The 27,883-nt window shown below is 41.3% G+C and overlaps 1 protein-coding gene across 4 annotated transcripts in view; it reads left to right on the forward strand.

Moving 5' to 3' along the window:
- Positions 1 to 427: 427 nt before the first annotated feature.
- SEPTIN14 (septin 14) overlaps positions 428 to 27,883 on the forward strand; it is a 79,192-nt gene continuing 51,736 nt past the window's right edge. For 3 of the 4 annotated variants that reach the window (XM_054495604.1, XM_054495605.2, XM_054495606.1), the window contains exons 1-5: positions 516 to 598; positions 1,276 to 1,344; positions 16,249 to 16,369; positions 17,954 to 18,149; positions 19,542 to 19,728. In XM_054495604.1, coding sequence (XP_054351579.1) covers positions 1,291 to 1,344; positions 16,249 to 16,369; positions 17,954 to 18,149; positions 19,542 to 19,728 — 558 coding nt within the window. In that variant the 5' untranslated portion in view covers positions 516 to 598; positions 1,276 to 1,290. Of the gene's footprint in view, positions 599 to 1,275; positions 1,345 to 16,248; positions 16,370 to 17,953; positions 18,150 to 19,541; positions 19,729 to 27,883 lie in introns of all 4 variants that reach the window. The other variant, XM_054495603.1, reaches the window with a different exon arrangement.

Consider the following 27,883-nt stretch of genomic DNA (forward strand, 5'->3'; position numbering starts at 1 on the left):
GTAGTCCCAGCTACTAGGGAGGCTGAGGCAGGAGAATGGTGCGAACCCGGGAGGTGGAGCAAAAAAAAAAAGACTCGAAATTACTGCAATGTCCACCATTAAGTTTCTGATAAATAAATAAATTTTAAAAACGTTCATACATACTGGACTAGATTAAACCACACCACAAAACAGAACTCTATCTATATCAGAAAACATTGCTTAATTTTAGGGAAAATGATATACATTTGTATACTAAAGTGCAATAATCCTCAGGATAGAGCAAGTGAAGAGATTATAGCACAGAACCATTCTTTGATTCTGTTTGCTTCTCAAATATTTCAAATACTTGCTTTACAAATATATAATATTTCCTTTTGAAACATGCCTCATATTCTTAGTATCTTTGTGCTGTGTTCAAAAGTAGGGTAGCATGGCCTTCTCAGGCAGTTCTGCTTGGACATGAGCACAGCACGCTCTCTTGTACCTCTCCTCCCTGTTCCCAACTGTTACAAACACAGTGAATATTTATTTGGTCCACAACTGGGGACAGTAGAAAGGACACCAGCTTGGAATCAGTTCGGACCTGTGTCTGCTGCACAGCTGAATCCCTGGGAAAGTAAGTTACTTAATCTTTCTGAGTCTGAATTTTTTCACCTGGCATATGGCAATGAAAATACATATATCTCAGATCTACTATGAGGACTAACAGAGGTAAATAAAGCACATAAACCCTTAGCACAATGCTAGGTGTATAATAGATGCTTCATAAATGAGAATTATCATTATTTTAGTTCAGTGTCTAAAGGACTTGTTTAGGTTTTTTAATGTCTGCTTTCACAATTCTCTTTCAATGGGTAAATTCAAAAGCCCAAGCCTCCTCTGGTATGCTACTCTGGAAAGTTAAGTGCTTGTGAGTGTCTTGTTTTGTTTTTTTTTTAACCATTTTTTAAAGCAAAATTTTCTACTTTCCTTTCTTACGACCATGGAGTCATTTAAAGAAGAAGAATGCTCTTATCCTCTTGATTTCCAAAGGGAGTTTAACTTTAAGACGCTTTTTGTGTGCTTATGGTTAAATGTATTAGTCTACATTATAAGTTGAATATTACATATTATTCATCGTGTAGAAGCCCATCTAGCAAGACAGCCACAGTTTAAAACAGATGAATAGTGTGAACTAAAAACTAAAGCTTGCGAAAATACCTATATTATGCCCCCTAATTGATCTAAATTATATAGTAAGAATATAGCCTTTGTAAGAAATTTTAAAAAATGTTTATTTTTTTTAATTTCCAGCTCTTTTAGTGTAGCATGGCAGAAAGAACAATGCCTATGCCCACACAAATACCTGCTGATGGAGATACAGTTAAGTATATCTTTCAAATATAACTCTGCATTTTGTACTTCGGTAAGATTACATAGCTTAAAAATATTGACTTGGTAACTGATGTAGGCATAGATGATAAAGTTTGCTTGTTATGTTTGGGCATGAATTAGCTTTTATGCTAATTGGAGTTTTAAGTATCAATGGTGATTTAGATAATTGTTACATGTTTTTTGAGTCCAATGACCTTGTTAGCAGTGCAACAGACTATTTCTATTTAACACCAAATAAATTCAAAGTAAAACTTCTGAATCTCCCAATAAATGAGAAGAACAGTGCTGTTTTGATGGATATATTTGCAGAATGTATGCACTGACAATAAATAATTTTTTAATGAAGTTATTTTAGCAAATGGTTGGATGGCTGCTTGCTGATTGCTTTACTGAGTGTGAAGTTAGAGCAAGTTTTTTTTCCTTTTTTTTTTTTTTGAGACTGAATCTGGCTCTGTTGCTTAGGCTGGAGTGCAGGGGCACGATCTCAGCTCACTGCAACCTCTGCCTCGTGGGTTCAAGTGATTCTCCTGCCTCAGCCTCCCAAGTAGCTGGGATTACAGGCACCTGCCTTCATGCCTGGCTAACTTTTGGATTTTTTTTTTAGTAGAGACAGGGTTTCACCATGTGGGCCAGGCTGGTCTTGAACTCCTGACCTCAGGTGATCTACCAGCCTCAGTCTCCCAAAGTATTGGGATTATAGGCATGAGCCACTGTGCCTGGCCATTGCTTTTCATAAATAACCATCAAAGGAATTTCTCAGAGACTGAAACATTGGCCTATGCTCATTCCATTTTATCTTTGGGCTGTCTTGTTTAACAAATCATGGTTAATACTCCTTTGTTCACATGACTCTAAAACATAAAATTTTAGGATTAGAAGGGATCCCAAAAGCCAATTAGTCAAACATTATGCAAATGCTTATATGCAAATGCTAGCAACAAATCCTTTAGCAAGTGTCTTAGTCTGTTTGGGCAGCTATAACAAAATACCTCAGACTTGGTAATTTATAAACAATAGAAATGCATTACTCACAGTTCTAGAGGATGGGAAGTCCAAGATCAAAGCACCAGCAGGTTTGGTGTCAGGTGGGGGCTTACTCTCTGCTTCAAAAATGGCTTCTAGCTGTGTCCTCACATGGCAGGAGAAGCAAACAGTGCCCCTCAAGCTTCTGTTATAAAAGCACTAGTCCTATTCATGTGGGTGGAGCCATATGACCTAATTACTTCTCCAAGGCCCCCTCTGTTTTTTATAAAATTTAAATGATACGTAATATTAATACACATTGATGGGGTACATGCAATATTTTGTTATATGCATAGAATACATAATAATCAAGTCAGGGTATTTCATGTATCTATTACCTCGTATATTTATTATTTCTATGTTTTGGGAACATTTTAAATCCCCTCTTTTAGCTATTTTGAAATATACAATACATTGTTATAAACTGTAGTCTCCCTACTCTGCTATAGAACATCAGAACTTATTTCTTCTGCCTAACTGAATGTTTGAACCCACCAGCCAACCTCTGTTCATCCCCCTACTACTCACACACCCTTCCCAGCCTCTGGTAGCTATCATTCTACTCTACCTCTATGAGGTCAACTTTTTAAGCTGATGCATATGAGTGACATATTTGTCTTTCTGTGTCTGACTTACTTCACGTAACATAACGACCTCTAGTTCCATCCATGTTAATGCAAATAACAGGTTTTCATTTTTTTGTGTCGCCAAATTGTATTTTTTTTTTTTTTGAGATAGAGTTTCACTCTTGTTGCCTAGGCTGGAGTGCAATGGCATGATCTCAGCTCACTGCAACCTCTGCCTCCCAGGTTCAATTGATTCTCCTGCCTCAGCCTCCCAAGTAGCTGGGATTACAGGCATGTGCCACCATGCCTGGATAATTTTGTATTTTTAGTAGAGATGGAGTTTCACCATATTGGGCAGGTTGGTTTCAAACTCCTGACCTCAGGTGATCCACCCGCCTCAGCCTCCCAAAGTGCTGGGATTACAGGCGTGAGCCACCACGCCTGGCCCCAAATAGTATTTAAATGTGTATATATACAACTTTTTAATCCATATATCTGTTGATGGACACTTAGGTTGATTCTGTATTTTTGCTGTGGTGAATACTGGTTCAATAAACACAGGGATGCAGAGATCTCTTCTATATACTGATTTTTTTTTCCTTTGGGTATATACCCAGTAGTGGGATTGCTAGATCATATGGTAGTTCCATTTATAGTGGAAACAAAGAATGAGAGAAAGAGAGGGAGGAAGGGAGAGAAGGATAAAAGAAGTGAAGGGAGGGATTGAAAAAAGAGTGACTAGGATCATAAGAGAACTTAAGTTTCCATATCTTAGCTATTATAAATAATGCTGTAATGAACACAGAGCATCACACATCCTGATTTAAAATTATATTACAAAGCTATAGTAATCAGTATAGTATGGTACCATCATAGAAACAGAAACATAGACCAGTGAAACACAATAGAGCTCCCAGAAATAAATCCAAACATTCATGGTTAGCTAATTTTTGAAAAGGGCACCAAGAGGACATAATGAGGAAAAAAATCATCTCTTCACCAAATGGTTCCAGGAAAACTGAATTTCTATATGCAAAAGAATGATATTGGACCATTATCTTATACTATACCAGAAAACCAACTCAAAATAGATAAAAGACCTAAAAGTAAGACCTGAAATCATAAAACTCTGAGAAGAGAACATAGGGGAAAATGTCCTTGACATTGGTCTTGACAATACTTTTTTTTGTTTGAGACGGAGTTTCGCTCTTGTTGCCCAGGCTAGAGTGCAATGGCGCTATCTCTGCTTACTGCAATCTCCGCCTCCCAGGTTCAAGCAATTCTCCTGCCTCAGCCTCCCAAGTAGCTGGGATTATAGGAGCCCACCACCATGCCTGGCTAATTTTGGAGGCTGAAAACTGGACATCTTATGTAGAACCATAGAAACTGAGATAAGTAGATTTTATGTCTGAAACTGACATGCCTTTTCTTTTACCAGGCCTTTAGTACAGAGGTTTGTGTTTCTCTGAGTAAAGCTGGGCTTGAGATTTGATGTTGCTATAGTGTGATTCTTACTACTCTATGGGCTTTTTTTTGGGGATAGAGTTTCGCTCTTGTTGCCCAGGCTGGAGTGCAGTGGCACAATCTCTGCTCATTGCAACCTCTGCCTCCTGGGTTCAAGCGATTCTCCTGCCTCAGCCTCCTGAGTAGCTGGGATTATAGGCATGCACCACCACGCCTGGCTAATTTTGTATTTTTAGTGGAGAGGGAGTTTCTCCATGTTGGTCAGACTGGTCTCAAACTCTCAACCTCAGGTGATCTGCTCGCCTCTGCCTCCCAAAGTGCTGGGATTACAGGCATGAGCCACCGTGCCTGGCCTACCCTATGGGCTTTGAATGCCTCTGGTGATACCTTGTGTGGAGGGTGGAGTTGGTTTGCCAGAGGATGTTTTTCTGATGATGATTTCGCCTTCAACATTAAGTCTTCCTTTTGTGCTATGCCTTAGAAAGAGTATGTCTCTTGCAATATCTCTTGCAAAGAATATGTATCTTGACAGCAGTTAGCCTGGTGATGAAGGTACGTGAGAATACTTTTTTATTTGATTGCCAGTCTTAGGCAAACACTCTGCCTCTGGGCCCCAGGAATATGACCTTCTCTTTCTCTTCTTCTGACATGGTTCTGAATCCATTGTGAATTTCTGCACATCTTCTAGGGCTTCAAGCTTTCTTTGTGTTCCCTACTTTCAGGAGCAATGTGCTTTCACCAGCACCCTAAGAGAGTGCTTCTTGGCTCTTCACCCATAGATGAAGGCTTTTTTATTCCGTAGAGGAGAAAGTTCTGAGTGGAGCTTCTTGCCAGCATCGCTGCTGTTGCATGTTCCAGTTCTGTAACTTGAGAGAGGGTTTTTTTTTTTCCCGAGTTCTATCAATCTTTCACTGAATGTCTAGTTGAGTTCAAGGAGAAAGTTTTCAAGGAGCTACAGATTATTTTTTGTTCTACAAAAAAGAAACATGCTCCCCTCCCTTCCCCTGCCCTCCCCTCCCCTCCCTTCTTTTCTTTTCTCTTCTCTTCTCTTCTCCTCCCCTCCCCTCCCCTCCCCTCCCCTCCCCTCTCCTTTTCTTTCCCTTTTCTTTTCTTTTCGAGACAGAGTTTTGCTCTTGTTGCCCAGGCTGGAGTGCAATGCCTCAATCTTGGCTCACTGCAGCCTCTGCCTCCTGGGTTCAAGCGATTCTCCTGCCTCAGCCTCCTGAGTGGTTGGGATTACAGGCATGCGCCACCACGCCTGGCTAATTTTGTATTTTTATTAGAGACGGGGTTTCACCATGTTGGTCAGTCTGGTCTCAAACTCCCGACCTCAGGTGATCCTCCTGCCTCAGCCTCTCAAAGTGCTGGGATTAGAGGTGTAAGCCACCATGCCCATCCTGTTTTCTTTTTTTTAAATTTGAGATAGAGTCTCGCTCTGCCACCCAGGCGGGAGTGCAGTGGCACAATCTTGGCTTACTGCAACCTCCACTTCCCGGGTTCAACTGATTCTCGTGCATTAGCCTCCTGAGTAGCTGAGATTACAGACATGCACCACCACGCCCAGCTAATGTTTGTATTTTTAGTAGAGATGGGGTTTCACCATGTTGGCCAAGCTGCTCTCAAACTCCTGACCTCAAGTGATCTGCCTGCCTCGGCCTCCTGAAGTGTTGGGATTATAGGTGTGAGCTACCGCACCTGGCCTGCACTTGTTTTCATCTCAGCGCTATTCACAATAGCTGAGACAAGGAATCAACCTAGGTGTCCATCAATGGCAGATTGGATTAAAAAATGTGGTACATGGCCAAGCATGGTGGCTCACGCCTGTAACCCCAGCACTTTCGGAGGCCGAGACAGGCAGATCACCTGAGGTCAGGAGTTTGAGACCAGGCTGGCCAACATGGTGAAACCCTGTCTCTACTAAAAATACAAAAAATTAGCCAGGCATGATGGTGGGCACCTGTGATCCCAGCTATTTGGGAGGCTGAGGCAGAAGAATCGCTTGAACCCGGGAGGTGGAGATTGCAGTGAGCTGAGATCACACCACTGCACTCCAGCCTGGGCGACAGAGCAAGATTCCGTCTCAAAAAAAAACAAAAAAGTGGTACATATACACCATGGAATACTATGCAGCTATAAAAAATGAAATGTGTCCTTTGCAGCAACATGGGTGCTGCTGGAGGCCATTATCCTAAGTGAATTAATACATGAACAGAAAACCAAATACCACATGTTCTCATTTATAAGTGGGGGTAAACATTGGGTACTCATAGACATATGAGTATGAGACTCATGCCATAGATGGCAACCATGGACACTGAGGACTACTAGAGGGTAAGGGAGGGAGGGGGTGAGGGCAGAAAATCTACCTATTGAGTACTATGCTCAGTACCTGGGTGATGGGATCATTCACACCCCCAACTCAGCACATTCAGTATTCCCACATAACAAACCTGCACATGTACTCTCTGAATCTAAAAGTTGAAATTACAAATAAAAATTAAATACATACATTAAATGAAACCTTAATAAATTAAAAATATAATTAATATACTTTGTATTCTCTACTTAGAATGACAGATTTCCAAATAAGGACAAATAAAAACCAAACCAGAAAACAAACAATAAAAAGCAGCTGCAGGCCTGGGCATGGTGGTTCACACCTGTAATCCCAGCACTTTGGGAGGGTGAGGCAGGTGGATCACGAGGTGAGGAGTTCAAGACCAACCTGGCCAACATAGTGAAACCCCGTCTCTATTAAAAATACAAAAATTAGCTGGGCATGGTGGCATGGCTATAATCCCAGCTACTCAGGAGGTTGAGGCAGGAGAATTGCTTGAACCAGGGAGGCAGAAGTTGCAGTGAGCCGAGATCGCGCCACTGCACTCCAGCCTGGTCAACAGAGCGAGACTCTGTCTCAAAAAAAAAAGAAAAGAAAAAAGCACCTACAGATGATTCCTGTTTATGGCTCAAACTTTTTACTTGTCAGGCAAGGCATGTTCTAGCAATTTGCTCCTTGCTTTAGAACTCTTCTCACTGATGTCTGCGTCTTTCTTGCCTAGAAAAGTTGATGCTCCCATCTTGTCTTTTCCTGTGGGTTTCTGTCTCTCCTTCAATTCTGGAACAATTGCTTGACCTGAAACATCAGTACTAGGATGAGTTTTTAAAAAGTTGTGATCTGGCTGGGCGCGGTGGCTCACGCCTGTAATCCCAGCACTTTGGGAGGCCGAGGCGGGTGGATCATGAGGTCAGGAGATCGAGACCATCTTGGCTAACACGGTGAAACCCCATCTCTACTAAAAATACAAAAAATTAGTTGGGCGCAGTGGCGGGCGCCTGTAGTCCCAGCTACTCGGGAGGCTGAGGCAGGAGAATGGCATGAACCTGGGAGGCAGAGCTTGCAGTGAGCCGAGATAGCGCCACTGCACTCCAGCCTGGGCGAAAGAGCGAGGCTCCGTCTCAAAAAAAAAAAAAAAAAGTTGTGATCTTGCCTTAGTCCATTATTTTATTCCTGTAGTATTAGTAGTGATGTCTTTTTTCCTGCTCTCCCCATCTCTGAGGAGAAACTAGAAATGAATATAACTGATTTTTGTATACTGACTTTGTATCTTGTAATTTTGATATATTCTCTTAGTAGTTCTGGTAGATGCTCTGTAGATTCTTGTATATTTTCTACCTTTTTTCAATATAAAATAACAAACTTTTGAATATTTATGCTTTTTGTTTGCCTTATTGACTGGTAAGAACCTCCAGTACAGGCCGGGTGCGGTGGCTCACACCTGTAATCCCAGCACTTTGGGAGGCTGAGGTGGGCAGATCACAAGGTCAGGAGATTGAGACCATCCTGGCTAACATGGTGAAACGCCACCTATACTAAAAATACAAAAAATTATCCGGGCATGTTGGCAGGTGCCTATGGTCCCAGCTACTCAGGAGGCTGAGGCAGGAGAATAGCGTGAACCTGGGAGGCAGAGCTTGCAGTGAGCCGAGATCGCACTATTGCACTCCAACCTGGGTGACAGAGCGAGACTCCGTCTCAAAAAAAAAAAAAAAAAAAAGAACCACCAGTACAATGTCTAAAAATGGCAAGAGCTGACATCTCTGCTTTATTTTCAATCTTATGAAGAAAGCACTCAGATGTTTACTATTAAGTATGATGTTAGATTTAAATTTTTTTCTAATACAGTTTTTGTCAGATTGATGAAGTTCTCTTTAATTCTTATTTTACTAATAGACTTTAAAAATCACAAGTGGGTATTCAATTCAATTAATCAAATATAATATTTTTCATTTATTAAGTCAGTCATATGGTGGTTTTACTTTATACTATTAATATGGTGAAATATGTTTATTGATTTTTTAATTTTTTTTTTGAGAGGGTTTTACTCAGTTACCCAGGCTGCAGTGCAGTGGCACAGTCATAGCTCACTGAAAACTCAAACTCCTGGGCTTAAGTGATCCTCCCGCCTCAGCCTCCAGAGTAGCTGGGATGATGAGCATGTACCACCACACCCAGCTATTTTTTTAGTTTTTATTTTCAGTAGAGACAGGGTTTCACTATGTTGCCTAGATTGGTCTCGAACTCCTGAGCTGAAGCGATCTTCCAGCCTCAGCCTCCCAAATTTCTGGGATTACAGGCATGAGCCACCATGCTCAGCCCTTACTTTTTAATTTTTATGGGTACATAGCAGGTTTATATATTTATGGGGCACATGAGATATTTTGTTATAGGCACACAATGTGTAATAATCATATCAGGATAAATGGAGTATCCACTACCTTAAGTATTTTTCATTTCTTTGTGTTAGAAACATTTCAATTGTACTCTTCATTCTTCTAAAATGTACAATTTATTGTTGACTATAGTCGCCCTGTTGTGCTACCAAATACTGGGCCTTATTCATTCTCTCTAACTATATCCTTGTACCCATTAACCATCCCCTCACCATCCCCACTACCCTTCTTAGCCTCTGGTAACCATCCTTCCACTCTCTATCTCTATGAGTTCAATTGTTTTAATTTTTAGCTCCCACAAGTAAGTGAGAACATGTGAAGTTTGTCTTTCCATGACTTGCTTATTTCACTTAACATAATGTTAGGTTCCATCCATGTTGTTGGAAATGACAAGATCTCATTCTTTTTGGTGGTTGAATAGTATTCCATTGTGTATATGTACCACATTTTCTTTGTCCATTCATCTGTTGATGGACATTTAGGTTGCTTCCAAATCTTGCCTAGTGTGAATAGTGCTGCAATAAGCATGGGAGTGTAGATATCTCTTCAATGTACTAATTTCTTTCTTTTGGGTAGATACCTAGCAGTGGGACTGCTGGATCATAGGTAGTTCTATTTTTAGTTTTTTGAGGGACCTTCATATGTTCTCCATACTAATTCACATTCCCACCAACAGTGTAAGAGGGTTCTCTTTTTTTCCACATTTTCGCCAGCATTTGTTATTGCCAGTCTTTTGGGTAAAAACCACTTTAACTCAGGTGAGATGATATATCATTGTAGGTTTGATTGGAATTTCTCTGATGGTCAATGATGTTGAGCACCTTTTTATATACCTGTTTGCCATTTGTATGTCTTCTTTTGAGACATGTGTATTCCAATCACTTGCCGGTTTTTAAATTGGATTATTAGATTTTTTCCTATTGAGTTATTTGAGCTTCTTACATATTCTGGTTATTGATCCCTTATCAGGTGGATAGTTTGCAAATATTTTCTCCCATTCAATGGGTTGTCTCCTCACTTTGTTGATCACCTTCTTTGCTGTGTAGAAGCTTTTCAGTTTCATATGATCCCATTTGTCCATTTTTGCTTTGGTTTCCTGTGCTTGTGGGGCATTATCCAAGAAATATTTGCCCAGGTCAATGTCCTGGAAAGTTTCCCCAATCTTTTCTTTTAGTAGGTTCATAGTTTCACGACTTAGATTTATGTCTTTAATCCATTTTTATTTGATTTTTATATATGATGAGAGCTAGGAGTCTGTTTTCATTCTTTTACATATGGATATCCAATTTTCCCAGCACAATTTATTGAAGAGACTCTTCTTTCCTCACTGTATGCTATTAGCACCTTCATCAAAAATGAGTTCACTGTACATGTCTGAATTTATTTCTGAGTTCTGTATTCTGTTCCATTGGTCTATGTGTCTGTTTTCATGCTGGTACCATGCTGTTTTGGTTATTGTAGTTCTGTATTATAATTTGAAGTCAAGTAATGTGATTCCTTCAGTGTACCCAGAATACTCAGCATTGCTTTGAGTATTCTGTGTCTTTTGTGGGTACGTGTAAATTTTAGGATTATTTTTTCTATTTCTTTTTTCTTTTCTTCTTCTTCTTCTTTTTTTTTTTTTTAGAAAGAGTCTCGCTCTGTTGCCCAGGCTGGAGTGCAGTGGCATGATCTCGGCTCACTGCAAGCTCTGCCTCCTGGGTTCACGCCATTCTCCCGCCTCAGCCTCCCGAGCAGCTGGGACTACAGGCGCCAGCCACCACGCCCGGCTAACTTTTTGTATTTTTAGTAGAGATGGGGTTTCACTGTGTTAGCCAGGATGGTCTCGATCTCCTGACCTCATGATCCGCCCGCCTCGGCCTCCCAAAGTGCTGGGATTACAGGCGTGAGCCACCGCGCCCAGCCATTTTTTTTGTATTTTTAGTAGAGACAGGGTTTCACCATGTTAGCCAGGTTGGTCTCGATCTCCTGACCTCGATCGACCCACCTCAGCCTCCCAAAGTGCTGGGATTACAGGCATGAGCCACCGCGCCCGGCCTGTTTTTTCTATTTCTGTGGAGAATGTCATTGGTATTTTGATAGGGATTGAGTTAAATATGTAGATTGCTTTCGGTGGTACGAACATTTTAAAGATATTGATTCTTTCAGTCCATAAACATGGAATATCTTTTCATTTTTTTGTGTCCGCTTCAATTTCTTGCATCAGTATTTTATAATTTATCATTTATTGATTTTTGAGTGCTGAATTAACCTTGCATTTCTAGAATAAATGCCAATTGTTTTAATCTATAATCTTTTTTATATACAAGTGAATTGATTTAGTAATGTTTTGTTAAGATAAAAAAAAAAAACTCCATGCAGTATGATTTCTTCTAAATGAAATTCTAGAAAAAGTAAAACTACAGCAACTGAAAACGGATGAGAGGTTTCCAGGGCTGAGGGATGAGGGTTATGAATTGACTGAATTAGGGGCTAAGAGGGAAAGCTTTAGGTATGTCAGAAATGTTCTATATGGTGATCATGATGGTGATTACATTACTATACACATTTGTTAAAATTTATCAAATTGTGCACATAAAGTTGGTGAATTTTATTACATATAAATTATTCCTCAATAAAGCTAGCTAATTAAAATGTATAGAATTTTAGTAGAAAAAAGCAAGTTGCAGAATGTTTGCTTTTTTTGTGTGAGATAGAGTTTCACTCTTGTAGCCCAGGCTGGCGTGCAATGGCGCGATCTTGGCTTACTGCAACCTCTGCCTCCCGGGTTCAAGCAATTCTCCTGTCTTAGCCTCCTGAGTAGCTGGGGTTACAGGCCTCCGCCACCATGACTGGCTAATTTTTTTTTGGTATTTTTAGTAGAGACCAGGTTTCATCACGCTGGCCAGGCTGGTCTTGAACTCCTGACTTCTGGTGATCTGCCCACTACAGCCTCCCAAAGTGCTGGGATTACAGGCATGAGCCACTGTACCCGGCCATGTATGTGTCTTTAAAATTTAATACCTCTATATTTGTGTATATAAAAGTATTTTTTAATGTCTAGAATCATAAAAATCATAAAAATAGGGAAAAGAGGAAGGAGATAGGATGTGGGGAATAGTCAAATGGAATATTATCTTTTATTTCAATATTTCAGTTGTTAAGAAAAATTTATTTGCACAATTACTAGTTGTACAATTAAAATTAATTATGGTAGTAAAAAAGAATTTTTGCAGCTATGCACATGACAGAAATTAATGTATAATTTTCTCTTTTTGTGATGTCTTTGCCAGGTGTTTTTTGTTCGTTTGTTTGTTTTTTTGAGATGGAGTCTCACTCTGTCACCCAGGCTGGAGTGCATGGTGTAATCTCGGCTCACTTCAACCTCTGCCTCCTGGGTTCAAGGGATTCTCCTGCCTCAGCCTCCCAGGTAGCTGGGATTACAGGCACGTGCCACCATGCCCGGCTAATTTTTTGTATTTAGTAGAGGTGGAGTTTCACCATGTTGGTCAGGCTGGTCTCGAACTCCTGACCTCAGGTGATCCACCCGCCTCGACCTCACAGAGTGCTAGGATACAGGCATGAGCCACCGCCCCTGGCCTGTCAGGTGTTTATATTGCCATTATATCTGGTTTCATAAAATACATTGGAAAAAATTGCCCCCTCTTCTGTTTTGTAGAGAGTTTGTGTGAATTTTTCTTTTAACTGCTTGTTGATAGAATTCAATAATGAAACCAGCAGGGCCTGAAGATTTCTTTGTGGAAAGGTTTTTGGCTATAATTTCTTCAATAGATACATGACTATTTAGATTTCCTATTTCTCATTGTGTCATTTTTATAATTTTTTTTTCCAATGAAATTTATTTATTTTCAAGTTTGTTGGCAAAAGAGTTATTTCAAAATCATTGGCAAAATGTGTTCATAAATGTGTTTATAGTAGTCTAATTTTGTTATCTGTGTGGTCTGTAGTAATGTTCTCCCATTTCTGCTATGAGCAATTTGTGTTTTGGATGTTTTTTGTTTGTTTGGTTTTTGTTTTTTTGAGATGGCGTCTTGCTCTGTTGCCTGGGCTGGAGTGCAGTGGGGCGATCTCGGCTCACCGCAACCTCTGCCTCCCAGGTTCAAGTGATTCTCCTACCTCAGCCTCCTGAGTAGCTGGTATTACAGGCGTGTGCCACCATGCCCGGCTAATTTTTGTATTTTTAGTAGAGACGGGGTTTTTCCATGTTGGTCAGGCTGGTCTCGAACTCCTGACCTCAGGTGATCTCCCTGCCTCAGCCTCCCAAAGTGCTGGGATTACAGGCGTGAGCCACCACACCCGGCTGTTTTGGGTGTTTTTATTAGTCCAGCTAGGTGTTTATCAATCTTATCAATCTTTTCAAAGCAGCAAATTTTTGCTTATTTAATTTTCTCTAAGACCTATTTCCTATTTCTTTGCTTTCTGCTTTTATTTATTTATTTTTGAGATGTAGTCTCCCTCTGTCACCCAGGCTGGAGTGCAGTGTTCCGATTTCAGTTCACTGCAACCTCTGCCTCCCTGGTTCAAGGGATTCGCCTGCCTCAGCCTCCCGAGTAGCTGGGATTACAGGCTCCCGCCACCATGCCTGGCTCATTTTTATATATTTAGTAGAGACAGGGTTTCACTATGTTGGCCAGGCTGGTCTCGAACTCCTAACCTCAAGTGATCCTCCTGCCTCGGCCTTTCAAACTGCTGGGATTTCAGGCGTGAGCCAACGTCACCAGCCAAGCTTTCTGCTTTTATCTTAATTTTATAATTTTTGTTTTTCTCCTGGAATTTTTGTCTTTTTACTCATTGTGTATGCACACTTTCCTTTATGTCTCTGCACAGTTATAATAGCTATTTTAAAATCTCTATTAGTAGGCCGGGCGCAGTGGCTCATGCCTGTAATCCCAGCACTTTGGGAGGCTGAGGCGGGCGGATCACAAGGTCAGGAAATCGAGACCATCCTGGCTAACACGGTGAAATCCCATCTCTACTAAAAATACAAAATATTAGTCAGGTGTAGTGGCAGGTGCCTGTGGTCCCAGCTACTCGGGAGGCTGAGGCAGGAGAATGGCATGAACCTGGGAGGCGGAGCTTGCAGTGAGCCATCGTACCACTGCACTCCAGCCTGGGCGGCAGAGCAAGACTCCGTCTCAAAAAAAAAAAAAAAAAATTATCTGTTAGTAGATTGGGCTCAGTGGCTCACACTTGTAATCCTAGCCCTTTGGAGGCTAAGGCAGGAGGATTGTTTGAGCTCAGGAGTTCAAGACCAGCCCGAGCAACATGGTGCAACCCGTCTGTACCAAAAATACAAAAATTAGCCAGGTGCAGTGGATCACACCTGTAATCCCAGCACTTTGGAAGGCCGAGGCAGGCTCATCACCTGAGGTCAGGAGTTCGAGACCAGCCTGGCCAACATGGTGAAACCCCTTCTCTACAAAAAAGACAAAAGTTGGCTGGGCATGGTGGCGCATGCATATAGTCCCAGCTTTTCGAGAGGATGAGGCTGGAGAATTGCTTGAGCCCGGGTGATGGAGGTTGCAGTGAGTCGAGATCTCAGCTTTCTGCAACCTCAGGCTCCCAGGTCGATTAGCATGTTCTTGTTTTATAAAGGTACAAAATAAATGTAGACAACATCTACTGAGCTGATTGTTGATGCTTCTACCTTAACATCTTTCCTACTGATTTATAATTCCTTTATTCTCACATATACTAAAACATTTTTAAAGCGTGTTAATTTAGATAAAAAGGTATTTTGTATTCCTCATAAAATAGTGTTAAGAACTGTGAAGTATGCTGAGCTGTCATTGCAAAGTGGTATTTAATGTGTTTATAGGTGTGGAGGGGGTTGTATAATTCCCATTTTTAAAATAGAAGTGCTTAGAAATAAAAAATGAATTATCTTTTAACCTTTCAAAAATGATCAGTTGGTAACTTTGTGTGTAATACTGATGGATTTCTAATTTTCTAGAATGGTGTTATTAGTAGTAGATTTCTTCGATATAACACAAGTCCTCAGAGGGTATATAACAAATTTGAAGTATACATCATTTGATTTTTAAAAAATTTCAAATTGATTTTGATTTCCTCACATATGTAGAGGATCTCCAGCTTACAATCATTCAACTTAAATTGTTGACTCTATGATAGTGCTGTTTTTCACTTTATTCGATAAATTACATGAGATATTTAATTCTTTATTATAACATAAGCTTTGTGTTAGTTGATTTTGCCCAACTGTAGGCTAATGTAAGTGTTCTGAGCATGTTTAAGGCAGGCAAAGCTGAGCTATAATGTTCAGTTTTGTTATGTGTGTTAAATGCAGTTTTGACTTACAATATGTTCAATTTAGGAGGGGTTTCTTGGGACATAGCCTCATCATAAGTTGAGAAGCATCTGGATTAACGTGTGGGATTTCCTCAATATATTAATATGCTGCAGCAGAATGAAAGGATGTTAAAGTTTTTTTCTTTTTTCTTATGGAAGAAATAATTTATTATGTTACAGTAATACATTAGAGTTTCTTGTAGTATTTCCTTAATTCCCTATTTAATTAATTAATTTATTTATTTATTTTTTGAGACACAGTTTTACTCTGTCACCCAGGCTGGAGTGCAGTGGTGTGCTCTTGCCTCACTGCAACCTCCGCCTCCCGGGTTCAAGTGATTCTCCTGCCTCAGCCTCCTGAGTAGCTGGGATTACAAGCGTGCACCACCACTCCCGGCTAATTTTGTATTTTTAGTAGAGATGGGGTTTCACAATGTTGGCCAGGCTGGTCTCAAACTCCTGACCTCGTGATCCGCCCGCCTCAGCCTCCCAAAGTGCTGGGATTACAGGCGTGAGCCACCGTGGCTGTCCCCTGTCTCTTTTAAAATTTAGAAACAGAGCCTCTTTGAGTGTGCTGAGAGATAGATTCACTTTATTTATAAAAATAATAGCCAAATCTATGTGTCTGAACACAGATTTCTATTTTCACAAATTTACTTAATATATTTGCATCTTGTCTGAGGTATGATAATCAAATGATAATCAATTCTAATTTATTTGATGTACTATAATCATTTTCCTTTCAAATGACTTCATTTTTTATTCTAACACAAAACTCTAAATTTTTGTTTTATTTAAGCAAAAAGAAAATAATATTCGTTGTTTAACTACGATTGGACATTTTGGTTTTGAATGTTTGCCCAATCAGTTGGTGAGCAGATCTATCCGACAAGGATTCACTTTTAATATTCTCTGTGTGGGTAAGTGTCAAACACCTCGTTTGAATTATTCCTTCATTTTTCCCAATGTTCATTTCAACTTATCTTAAGCAGTGTAACATTGATGCTATTAATTCAAATATATCTTCATGTTTACAGTGATTCTCATCTTGGCCATATTATGTAATCCTTTTATTTTTTGAGACAGGTTCTCACTCTGTTGCCCAGGCTGGAGTGCAATGGTGTGATTGTGGCTCACTGTAGCCTCAGCTGCCTGGGCTCAAGCAATCTGCCCACCTCAGCTTTCCAAAGTCCTGGGATTACAGGCATGAGACACCACACTCGACCTGTAATGATTGTTAAAAATTGACACATTCCTGTGCTCTTAAAAGTCTGATGTAGCTTAGTGTATACTTTCTTTCTCCATTATGTTAATGACTGAGAGAATCAGGGCTAGCATGTATATATATGTAATTTTTTTTTTTTTTTTTGGGACGGAGTCTCGCTCTGTCGCCCAGGCTGGAGTGCAGTGGCACAATCTTGGCTCACTGCAAGCTCCGCCTCCCAGGTTCATGCCATTCTCCTGCCTCAGCCTCCCAAGTAACTGGGGCTACAGGCACCCACCAATACGCCCGGCTAATTTTTTGTATTTTTAGTAGAGACGGGGTTTCACCGTGTTAGCCAGGATGGTCTTGATCTCCTGATCTCATGATCCGCCCGCCTCGGCCTCCCAAAGTGCTGGGATTACAGGCGTGAGCCACCGCGCCCGGCCTAGCATGTATACTTTCAAGGCCATCCCAGTCTTTGAAGTATTTGAGACCCTTTATTTATTTTTAAAATTAGTATTATTTTTAATTGAAAAATCATAGTTATTTACATGTATGGATACAATGTGAGGTTTTGCTATATGTTTACAATTTGGAATGATTCAATCAAGTGAATTAACATCTATTACCCGGTTTACTTATCATTTTTTTATGATGAGAGACATTTGAAATTAACTCTCTTGATTATTTTGAAATATACAATACATTGACTATAGTCACTCTGCTGTGCAATAGATCTCAAAACTTATTTCTACTCCTGTTTGAAACTTTGCTAAGGATGATGGCTTCTAGCTCCATCCATGTTCCTGCAAAGGACATGATCTCTTTCTTTTTTATGGCTGAGAACATGTGCCATGTTCTGACTTATAAGTGGGAGCTAAATGATGAGAACACATGGACACAAAAAGGGGAATAACAGACACTGGTGTCTACTTGAGGGTGGAGGTTTGGAAGAGGGAGAGGATCAGATAAAATAACTATTGGTTACCATGCTTAGTACCTGGGTGATGAAATAATCTGTACAACAAACCCTCACATCGTGAGTTTACCGATATAACAAACCTGCACGTGTACTCCGAACCTAAAATAAAAGTAAAAAAAAAAAAAAAGAAACTTTGTACCCTTTGACCAACAACTCCACCTTTCCTTTCTCCTGCTCCCCCAGCCTCTGGTAGCCAGACTTCTACTCTACTTCTATGAGTTCAACTTTCTAAGATTTTAAAAACCACTGTAGGAATTCAAAGTGTTGCTTCTTCTTAGCCCTTTTATGCCCCTATGACAGTGACTCTGTCTATTACAGGGGAAACTGGAATTGGAAAATCAACACTGATTGACACATTGTTTAATACTAACTTGAAAGATGACAAATCCTCACATTTTTACCCAAATGTTGGACTTCAAATTCAGACATATGAACTTCAGGAAAGCAATGTTCAGTTGAAATTGACTGTTGTGGAGACAGTAGGGTATGGTGATCAAATAGACAAAGAAGCCAGGTTAGTGTTTTCTTATTTAAATTTAAAAAGGTTTTCTTATTTCAAGGAATTTGACTTCCTTTGCCATAGACTAATTTGTGTAAGTAATACCTCTTCTTCCAGATTTTAATATTTTCCTAAGTAATGTTCTTTTCTTATAAGATTAATACTTTTGTATATAATTGACTTTCTTACAAGATTTTTATTTAACCAGTTATAGCAAAAAATTTTAAATATAGCTTCTATTAGTTTTAGCTTATTTCCTTATTTCTTTATTTAACTTTATTTGTACAAATTTTCCGTAGAGGTTGTATTAATTTACATTCCCACCAACAGTGTCTAAGCATTCCCATTTCTCTGTACCCTTGCCAAATTATGTTATTTAATTATTTTTATTATTATTTTTTGAGACAGTATTTCATTCCATCACCCAGGCTGGAGTGCAGTGGCACAAGCTTGGCTCACTGCAGCTTCGACCTCCCAGGCTCAAGTGAATCCTTCCACCTCAGCCTCTTGAGTAACTGGGACTACAGGCACATGCCACCAAGCCTGGCTAATTTTAAAAATTGTTTGTATAGATGGGGTCTTGCTATGTTGCCCAGGCTGCTGTCAAACTCCTGGCCTCAAGTGATCCTCCTACCTTGGCCTTCCAAAGTGCTGGGATTACAGACATGAGCCACTCTACTTGGCCTGTTATTTTTTGTCTTTTTTTTTGAGACGGAGTCTTGCTCTGTTGCCCAGGCTAGAGTGCAGTGGCGCGATCTCAGCTCACTGTAAGCTTTGTCTCCCAGGTTCATGCTATTCTCCTACCTCAGCCTCCCGAGTACCTGGGACTACAGGCGCCTGCCCCCACACCCAGATAATTTTTGTATTTTTAGCAGAGACGGGGTTTCACCGTGTTAGCCAGAATGGTCTTGAACTCCTGACCTCGTGATCCACCCACCTTGGCCTCCCAAAGTGCTGAGATTACAGGTGTGAGCCACCGCACCCGGCCATTTTTTATCTTTTTAACAATAGCCATTCTGACTGAGATAAGATGATATCTCACTGTGGTTTTGCTTTGTATTTTGGTGTTCTGAAAAATGTCTATTCATGTCCTTTGCCCACTTTTTAATGGGATTATTTGTTCTTTTTGTTGTTGTTTAGTTGCTTGCATTCTTTGTAATTCTGGATACTAGTCCCCTGTCAGATTCACCCAGCTTTCCTCTATGTTTACATTTTGCATAACCATAGAGTAAAGCATGAGCCTTATTATTGGTTTAGAATTAATATCTTTGTATGGACATGTTATGAACTTTTTCTTCATCACTATAGCAAACTGCTTACATACATGTTAACTGTTCATTAAGCAGTCAAAAAGCAGGCTTTAGATTTTATTAATCTGTTATGCTAAATGTATAAATTTTTTTTTAGCTACCAACCAATAGTTGACTACATAGATGCCCAATTTGAGGCCTATCTTCAAGAAGAACTGAAGATTAAACGTTCCTTGTTTGAGTACCATGATTCTCGCGTCCACGTGTGTCTTTACTTCATTTCACCTACAGGACATTCCCTGAAGTCTCTTGATCTATTAACAATGAAGAACCTTGACAGTAAGGTATGTTTGGTAAATCCACCAAGCTTTCTTTTTTTTTGAGACGGAGTCTTGCTCTGTCGCCCAGGCTGGAGTGCAGTGGTGCGATCTCACCACAAGCTCCGCCTCCCAGGTTCACGCCATTCTCCAGCTTCAGCCTCCCGAGTAGCTGGAACTACAGGCACCTGCCACCACGCCTGGCTAATTTTTTTGTATTTTTAGTAGAGATGGGATTTCACCATGTTAGCCAGGATGGTCTCGATCTCCTGACCTCGTGATCTGCCCGCCTTGGCCTCCCAGAGTGCTGGGATTACACGTGTGAGCCACTGTGCCCGGCCTTCTTTTTCTTTTTTTTTTTTGGATTTGAGACAGGGTCTTGCTCTGTCACCCAGGCTAGAGTGCAGTGGCGTCATCACAGTTCACTGCAGCCTCAACCTCCTGGGCTCAAGCAATCTTCCCACCTTAGCCATCTGAGTAACTGGGACAGGAGTGTGCTACCAAGATTGGCTAATTTTTGTGTTTTTTGTAGAGACAGGGTTTCACTAGGTTGCCCAGGCTGAACTTGAACTTCTGGCTCAAGTGATCCACCCACCTTGCCCTCCCAGAGTGTTGGAATTACAGGCGTGAGCCATTGTTCCTGGTCTCAACCTTTCACGATGTAATATTAATTTTGAGATAATAACACATCTTGAAGGCACTTGCACGCAAGTGTAGTTACATATCTTTAGGTGATTTCATCATTATGCAAACATCATAGAGTGTATCTACACATACCTACATGATATAGCCTACTACACATCTAGGCTATAGCCTGTTATGGTATGGCCTATTGCTCCTAGGCTACAAACCTGGACAGCATGGTACTGTACGGAATACTGTAGAATTGTAACACAATGGTAAGTATCTGTGTATCTATTTTATTTTATTTTATTTTGAGATGGAGTCTTATGTCTCCCAGGCTGGAGTGCAGTGGCACAATCTCGGCTCACTGCAACCTCCGCCTCCTGGGTTCAAGTGATTCTCTGGCCTCAGCCTCCCAAGTAGCTGGGACTACAGGCCTGACAGGCCTGTGCCACCATGCCCGGCTAATTTTTTTTTTTTTTGGCGGAGTTTCATTTTTGTTGCCCAGGCCAGAGTGCAATGGCGTGATCTGGGCTCACTGCAACCTCCACCTCCTGGGTTCAAGCGATTCTCCTGCCTCAGCCTTCTGAGTAGATGAGATTACAGGCATGCGCCACCATGCCCGGCTAATTTTGTACTTTTAGTAGAGACGGAGTTTCTCCATGTTGGTCAAGCTGGTCTCGAACTCCCGACCTCAGGTGATCCACCCGCCTCAGCCTCTCAAAATGCTGGGATTGCAGGTGTGAGCCACTGTGCTTGGCCTAATTTTTGTATTTTTAATAGAGACGGAGTCTTGCCATGTTGGCCAGGCTGGTCTTGAACTCCTGACCTGAAGTGATCTGCCCACCTCAGCCTCCTAAAGCGGGAACCACCGCGCCCGGCCTTGTCTGTATATCTAAACATAAAAAAAGGTTCAGTATTAGACGAATAATAGACGCTGGGCCCTTTATAAGGGCGAAGGGTGGGAGGAGGTTGAGATTTGAAAAATTACCTATTGGGTACAATGCTCACTATTTGGGTGATGGGCACACAAGAGACCAAAACCTCACTAATATTCAATATATGTGTGTAACAAACCTGCACATATATCCCCTGAATCCAGAAATTAAATAAATAGATCTCTAAATAGCCAGGCGCGGAGGCTCACGCCTGTAATCCCAGCACTTTGGGAGGCTGAGGTGGGTGGATCACCTGAGGTCAGGAGTTCGAGACCAGCCTGGCCAACGTGATGAAACCCTGTCTCTACTAAAAATACAGAAAATTAGCTGGGCATTGTAGCAGGCACCTGTAATCCCAGCTACTCATGAGGCTGAGGCAGGAGAATCGCTTGAACCAGGGGGGCGGAGGTTGCAGTGAGCCGAGATTGCACCACTGCACTCCAGCCTGGGCGACAGAGCAAGAGTCAGTAAATAAATAAATAAATAATAACAAAAAAAAGCAAAGGTACAATATTATAATATTATGGGAACACCATCATATATGTGGCCCATCATTTACTGAAATGCCATTATGTGGTGCATGACTGTACCTGTCATTTTGTAATATATGTATATATCCTAATTATCTTTTTCTGTTAATATTTAAGGCATATGCATTAGTGTGTTAGGGCTGGGATAGCAAAATGCCATAGACTGGGTGGTTTAAACAATGAAAATGTATTTTCCTACAGTCTTGGAGGACAGAAGTCCAAGATCAAGGTGTCAGAAGATGTGCTTTCTTCTGAAATCTCTGTCCTTGTCTGGCAGATGACCACCTTATCTCTGTGTTCTCACATGGCGTTTTTCCTGGTGTCTCCTGGGTGTCCACATTTTATCTTTTTTTCGAGACGGAGTTTCGCTTTTGTTGCCCAGGCTGGAGTACAGTGGCGCAATCTCAGCTCACTATAGCCTCTGGCTCCTGGGTTCAAGCAGTTCTCCTATCTTAGCCTCCTGAGTAGCTGGGATTACAGGCGCGCACCACCACACCCGGCTAATTTTTTGTATTTTTAGTAGAGATGAGTTTCACCATGTCGGCCAGGCTGGTCTTGAACTCCTAACCTCAGGTGATCCACCCACCTCAGCCTCCCAAAGTGTTGGGATTACAGGCGTGAGTCACTGTGCCCGGCCTCACATTTTATCTTCTTATAAGGGTGCCAGTCAGTTTAGGTTGGGCCCCACTGTAACAGTCTCACTTTTTTTTTTTTTTTTTTAATGCCCAGGCTGGAGTGCCATGGTGTGATCTTGGCTCACTGCAACCTCCGTCTCCCAGGTTCAAGGGATTCTCCTGCCTCAGCCTCCTGGGTAGCTGGGATTACAGGCATGCACCACTACACCCAGCTAATTTTTGTATTTTTAGTAGAGACAAGGTTTCACCATGTTGGCCAGGCTGGTCTCGAACTCCTAATCTCAGATGATCTGCCCACCTCGGCCTCCCAAAGTGCTGGGATTACAGGCATAAGCCATCACATCTGACCCAGTCTCACTTTTTAATCACCTCTTTGAAGGCTTTATCTCAGTTAAGGTCACATTCTGAGGTACTGGGGGGTTAGGGCTTCAACACACAAATTTTTTGGTTGCTGGGGAAGACAATTCACATTTGATAGATTTCAACCTTGACTTACCTCCCAGATCATGGCCATTTGCCTATAGAGTAGCACCCTTGGGGGTAAGGTCCAAGATCCCCAGTGGATGCCTGAAAGCATGCATGGTACAGAGCCTGATATATACTGTTTTTTTCTATGCATACATACCTATCATAAAGTTTTATTTATAAATGAGATGCAGTTCTCTTTTATTATTAGTTACTATTGTTAGTTTCTTAGATGCAGACTGAAGCTAACAATAGTAACTAATAATAAAATAGAACAATTATAACAATACGCTGTACTAAAAGTTATGTGAAAGTTACCTGTGTCTCTCAAAATATCTTTTTTTTTTTTTTTTTTCTGAGACAGAGTTTTGCTCTTGTTGCCCAGGCTGGAGTGCAGTGGCACAATCTCGGCTCACTGCAACCTCTGCCTCTTGGGTTCAAGTGATTCTCCTGCCTCAGCCTCCTGAGTAGCTGGGATCACAGGTGCCCTCTACCACGCCCGGCTAATTTTTTGTACTTTTAGTAGAGACGGGGTTTCACCACGTTGGCCAGGCTGTTCTCAAACTAACCTCAGGTGACCCGCCCACCTCGGCCTCCCAAAGTGCTGGGATTACAAGTGTGAGCCACCATGCCTGGCCTCAAAATATCTTATTATACTGTACTCACTCTTCTTATGATGATGCGAGATAATACAATGCCTACATGTTGAGATAAAATGAGGTGAATAGTGAGATAATTCATACCCAGGGTGAGAAGGAGTGGGTCAACATGACATTTCATCACAGTATTTAGAATAGCATGCAATTTAAAACTCGTACATTGTGTATTTCTAGAATTTTTCATTTAATATATTTGGACTGCTGTTGATTATGGGAAATTGTGGAAAGTGAAACTGGGCTGGGCTCTGTGGCTCATGCCTGTAATCTCAGCACTTTGGGAGGGAGGCTAACGCAGGAGCATCGCTCGAGCTCAGGAGCTCAAGACCAGCCTGGGCAACGTAGTGAGACCCCATCTCTGCAAAAAAATAGAAAAATTAGCCAGGCATGGTGGTGTGCACCTGTGGGATTGCTTGAGCCCAGGAGTTTGAGGCTGCTGTGAGCCAAGATCATGTCACTGCAATTCCAGCCTGGGCAATAGAGCAAGTCCCCGTTGAAAGAAAAGAGAGAGAAAGAAAGGAAGGGAGGGAGGGAGGGAAGGAAGAAAAGAAAGAAGGAAGGAAGGAAGTAAAAAAGAAGAAGGAAAGAGAAAGAAGGAAGAAACAGAAACTGTGGAAAATGGGGGATGCCTGTATTTTTAAAATAAAATTTACTATATGATACTATGAAATAATCTCACTGATGTTTGACTAGTACCACTGATGGTGTGAAACAGAAAGCTTTTGTGATCCTGGTTACAGATCGTATCAGACAGGATTCAGAATACAAGAGCCTGCAGGCAGCTACTGCTTGTTATATAGAAACAGCTAAGAAAAGCATAATTCTTTCCAGCAAAAACCTGGGACACACGAGGACTTCCTTTCAATAGGCTGCTTAAGCCCCATGGCTTCAGCAAAATCTCAAAATCGATATGAGACTCTGTTCATTTGATTAATTTTTCTAATTATTCAGCAGTTTTTTGTAGTTCGGTTTTATTGTACAGAAAATCAGTCCGTTGAATGTTTATGAAGCCCAGAACATGCAACATTGTAGATTTATCCGTACAGAAGGAATTTTAATTTTTGAATATGTAAGGATCACAGGACTTGTCAGTGGAAGCAGCTTTTGAATATTTGCTTTATCACTTGCTAGGTGTCTGTGACCTTGGGAAAAATGTCTAGCGCTTTCTGTGATTAAAAGCATGGGGAGGGCTGGGAGCCATGGCTCACGCCTGTAATCCCAGCACTTTGGGAGGCTGAGACAGGTGGATCACCTGAGGTCAGGAGTTTGAGAACAGCCTGACCAACATGGTGAAACCCTGTCTCTACTAAAAAATACAAAATTAGCTGGGCGTGGTGGCACATGCCTGTAATCCCAGCTACTCGGGAGGCTGAGGCAGGATAATTGCTTGAACCCGCAGGCAGAGGTTGCAGTGAGCCGAGATCACACCATTGCACTCCAGCCTGGGCAACAAGAGTGAAACTCCGTCTCCAAAAAAATAAATAAATAAAAAAGCATGGGTAGTGGGTTCAAGCTGCCTGCTTTCACAAACCTGACCCTGTTACTTGCTCACTGTGTGGCTTTGGGAAAATTATGATGCCTCAATTTCTTTCTCTGTAATATTCATGCAACTCTTCCATAAGTCTAAAATTATTTTTCATAAAAAATTTAGAAGGGCCAGACATGGTGGCTCATGCCTGTAATCCCAGCACTTTGGGAGGCTGACGAGGGAGGATTGCCTGAGCCTGGAAGTTTGAGACCACCTAGAACAACATAGTGAGACCCTGTCTCTACAAAAAATACAAAAAAATAGCCAGGCATGGCAGCATGTGCCTGTAGTTCCAGCTACTCAGGAGGCTGAGGTGGGAGGATCGCTTCAGCCCGGGAGGTTGAGGCTGCAGTGAGCTGTGATCATGCCACCACACTGCAGACAGGGCCACAGATCAAGATCCTCTCTCTCTCTCTCTCTCTCTCAAAAAAAAAAAGGTTAAAAGTATATTTTCTTTTTTAAATATAGAAGGCCAATATACATATAAAGGAAATTGTCATATTATCTGATTCTTTTCTGCACTCGGCCCTAACAAAACATGCTGTCTTCAACTTAAATTAGTTGAAGACATCTTTATTTAGTTGAAGAGAGAAAAAGTTCTAAGTTGGGTTCCTTTTATCCGAGAAATCTCAACTTTTACTATATATTGTTCAAACTGAAAAGACTTTGTACTTAATCTCAGATGTCATTAAGTAGTTGAAATAAATTAGATTTCTAGTTAAATTAAGAGCTGCTTCAAGTTCTTAATTAGTAGTACATTCAATAGTCAGGAATATACACTATTTTTGTTGTTGTTGTTGTTGTTGAGGCGGAGTTTCACTCTTGTTGCCCAGGCTGGAGTGCAATGGCGTGATCTCGGCTCACTGCAACCTCTGCCTCCTGGGTTCAAGCGATTCTCCTCCCTCAGCCACCCGAGTAGCTGGGATTACAGGCATGAGCCACCACGCCTGGCTAATTTTGCATTTTTAGTAGAGATGGGGTTTCTCCATGTTGGTCAGGCTGGTCTTGAACTCCTGGCCCCAGGTGATCTGCCAGCCCTGGCCTCCCAAAGTGCTGGGATTACAGGCGTGAGCCACTGTGCCCAGCCTGTCCATGGATTTTTTTAAAAATGTGCTTTGAGCAATCTAAAACAAAAGCAGTCTGCCTAAAATTTATATTTATGTATTTCTACTATATTACAGATATTGATTTTGTGGAGCTATAATTTAATAGGATATTTTAACAGTAATAAAACATTTTATAATTTTGTATATTATTTCCTAAAAAGTTTAGTTATTTAAGTGCAAATGCAAAAGGCAGGAGAGCTCATATTGAAGCACTAGGAAAAAACTTTGTGGGTAAAAATTCAACCTCAAATATGCAAATATTTAACTTCCAATGTGGAAATTATGTCTTTTTACAAAAGAAAAATGAACATATTTGTTTCCAAGGTGTTCTTATACACACACACATACACATACATACACACACGGCCTTTAGAATATGGTAACCAGGCCAGGTGTGGTGGCTCACGTCCGTAATCCCAACACTTCGGGAGGCTGAGGTGGTTGTATCCTGAGGTCAGGAGTTCGAGACTAGCCTGGCCAACATGGTGAAACCCGGTCTCTACTACAAATGCAAAAATCAGCTGGGTAGGGTGGCGGGCGCCTGTAATCCCAGCTACTCAGGAGGCTGAGGCAGGAGACTTGCTTGAACCCGGGAGGCAGATGTTGCCGTGAGCCTAGATTGTGCCATTGCACTCCAGCCTGGGCGATGGAGCAAGATTCTGTCTCAAAAAAAAAAAAGAATATGGTAACCAAAAATATCTATATTCTTTTTAGGTGGTCTTTGAAAAACAATAGCAAATCTATCTGCAAACACATCTAGGTGGGGCAAGAGTGAGTGAAAATGGGACATTAATTAAGATTGATTGATGGAAAAAGTGATGTAAAAAGTAGAAAGACAAAATCCCTTCCACGATTTTGATGAAAGTTCTTTCAATTTGTCTTTTATCACTCAGCTTAATAAGAAATAAAATTGAAAATAAATTAAATAGGCTGGGCATGGTGGCTCACGCCTGTAATCCCAGCACTTTGGGAGGCCGAGGCGAGCGGATCACGAGGTCAGGAGATCGAGAACATTCTGGCTAACACGGTGAAACCCCGTCTCTACAAAAAATACCAAAAATTAGCTGGGTATGGTGGCGGGCGCCTGTAGTCCCAGCTACTCCGGAGGCTGAGGCAGGAGAATGGCATGAACCTGGGAGGAGGAGCTTGCAGTGAGCCGAGATCTCGCCACTGCACTCCAGAGCCTGGGCAACAGAGCGAGACTCCGTCTCAAAAATAAATAAATAAATAAATAAATAAATAAATAAATAAAACAATTTACATTGTCCTACTATTTACATTTTGCTAACTCCATATGTGTAGAGATATAAGGGATTTTTAGAAGAGAAACAAGGTTGAGACTTCTAAACCTGAATTTGGATAAAAGATGAATCTTCAAAAGTATTGATAATTTTGGAAAATAATTTTTAAGAAAAGCATGACAGCCAGTGATTACCTAATTACGCAATTTGTTGTCAGAGATTGTGAAGGCTTTACTATAAAAACTATAGGATGGCCGGGCGCAGTGGCTCGCGCCTGTAATCCCAGCACTTTGGGAGGCCGAGGCGGGCGGATCAGGAGGTCAGGAGATCGAGACCATCCTGGCTAACACGGTGAAACCCCGTCTCTACTAAAAATACAAAAAGAAATTAGCCGGGCGTGGTGGCGGGTGCCTGTAGTCCCAGCTACTCGGGAGGCTGAGGCAGGAGAGTGGCGTGAAC

This window comes from Pongo pygmaeus, chromosome 6 (genome assembly GCF_028885625.2).
Source record: "Pongo pygmaeus isolate AG05252 chromosome 6, NHGRI_mPonPyg2-v2.0_pri, whole genome shotgun sequence".
Taxonomy (NCBI): domain Eukaryota; kingdom Metazoa; phylum Chordata; class Mammalia; order Primates; family Hominidae; genus Pongo; species Pongo pygmaeus.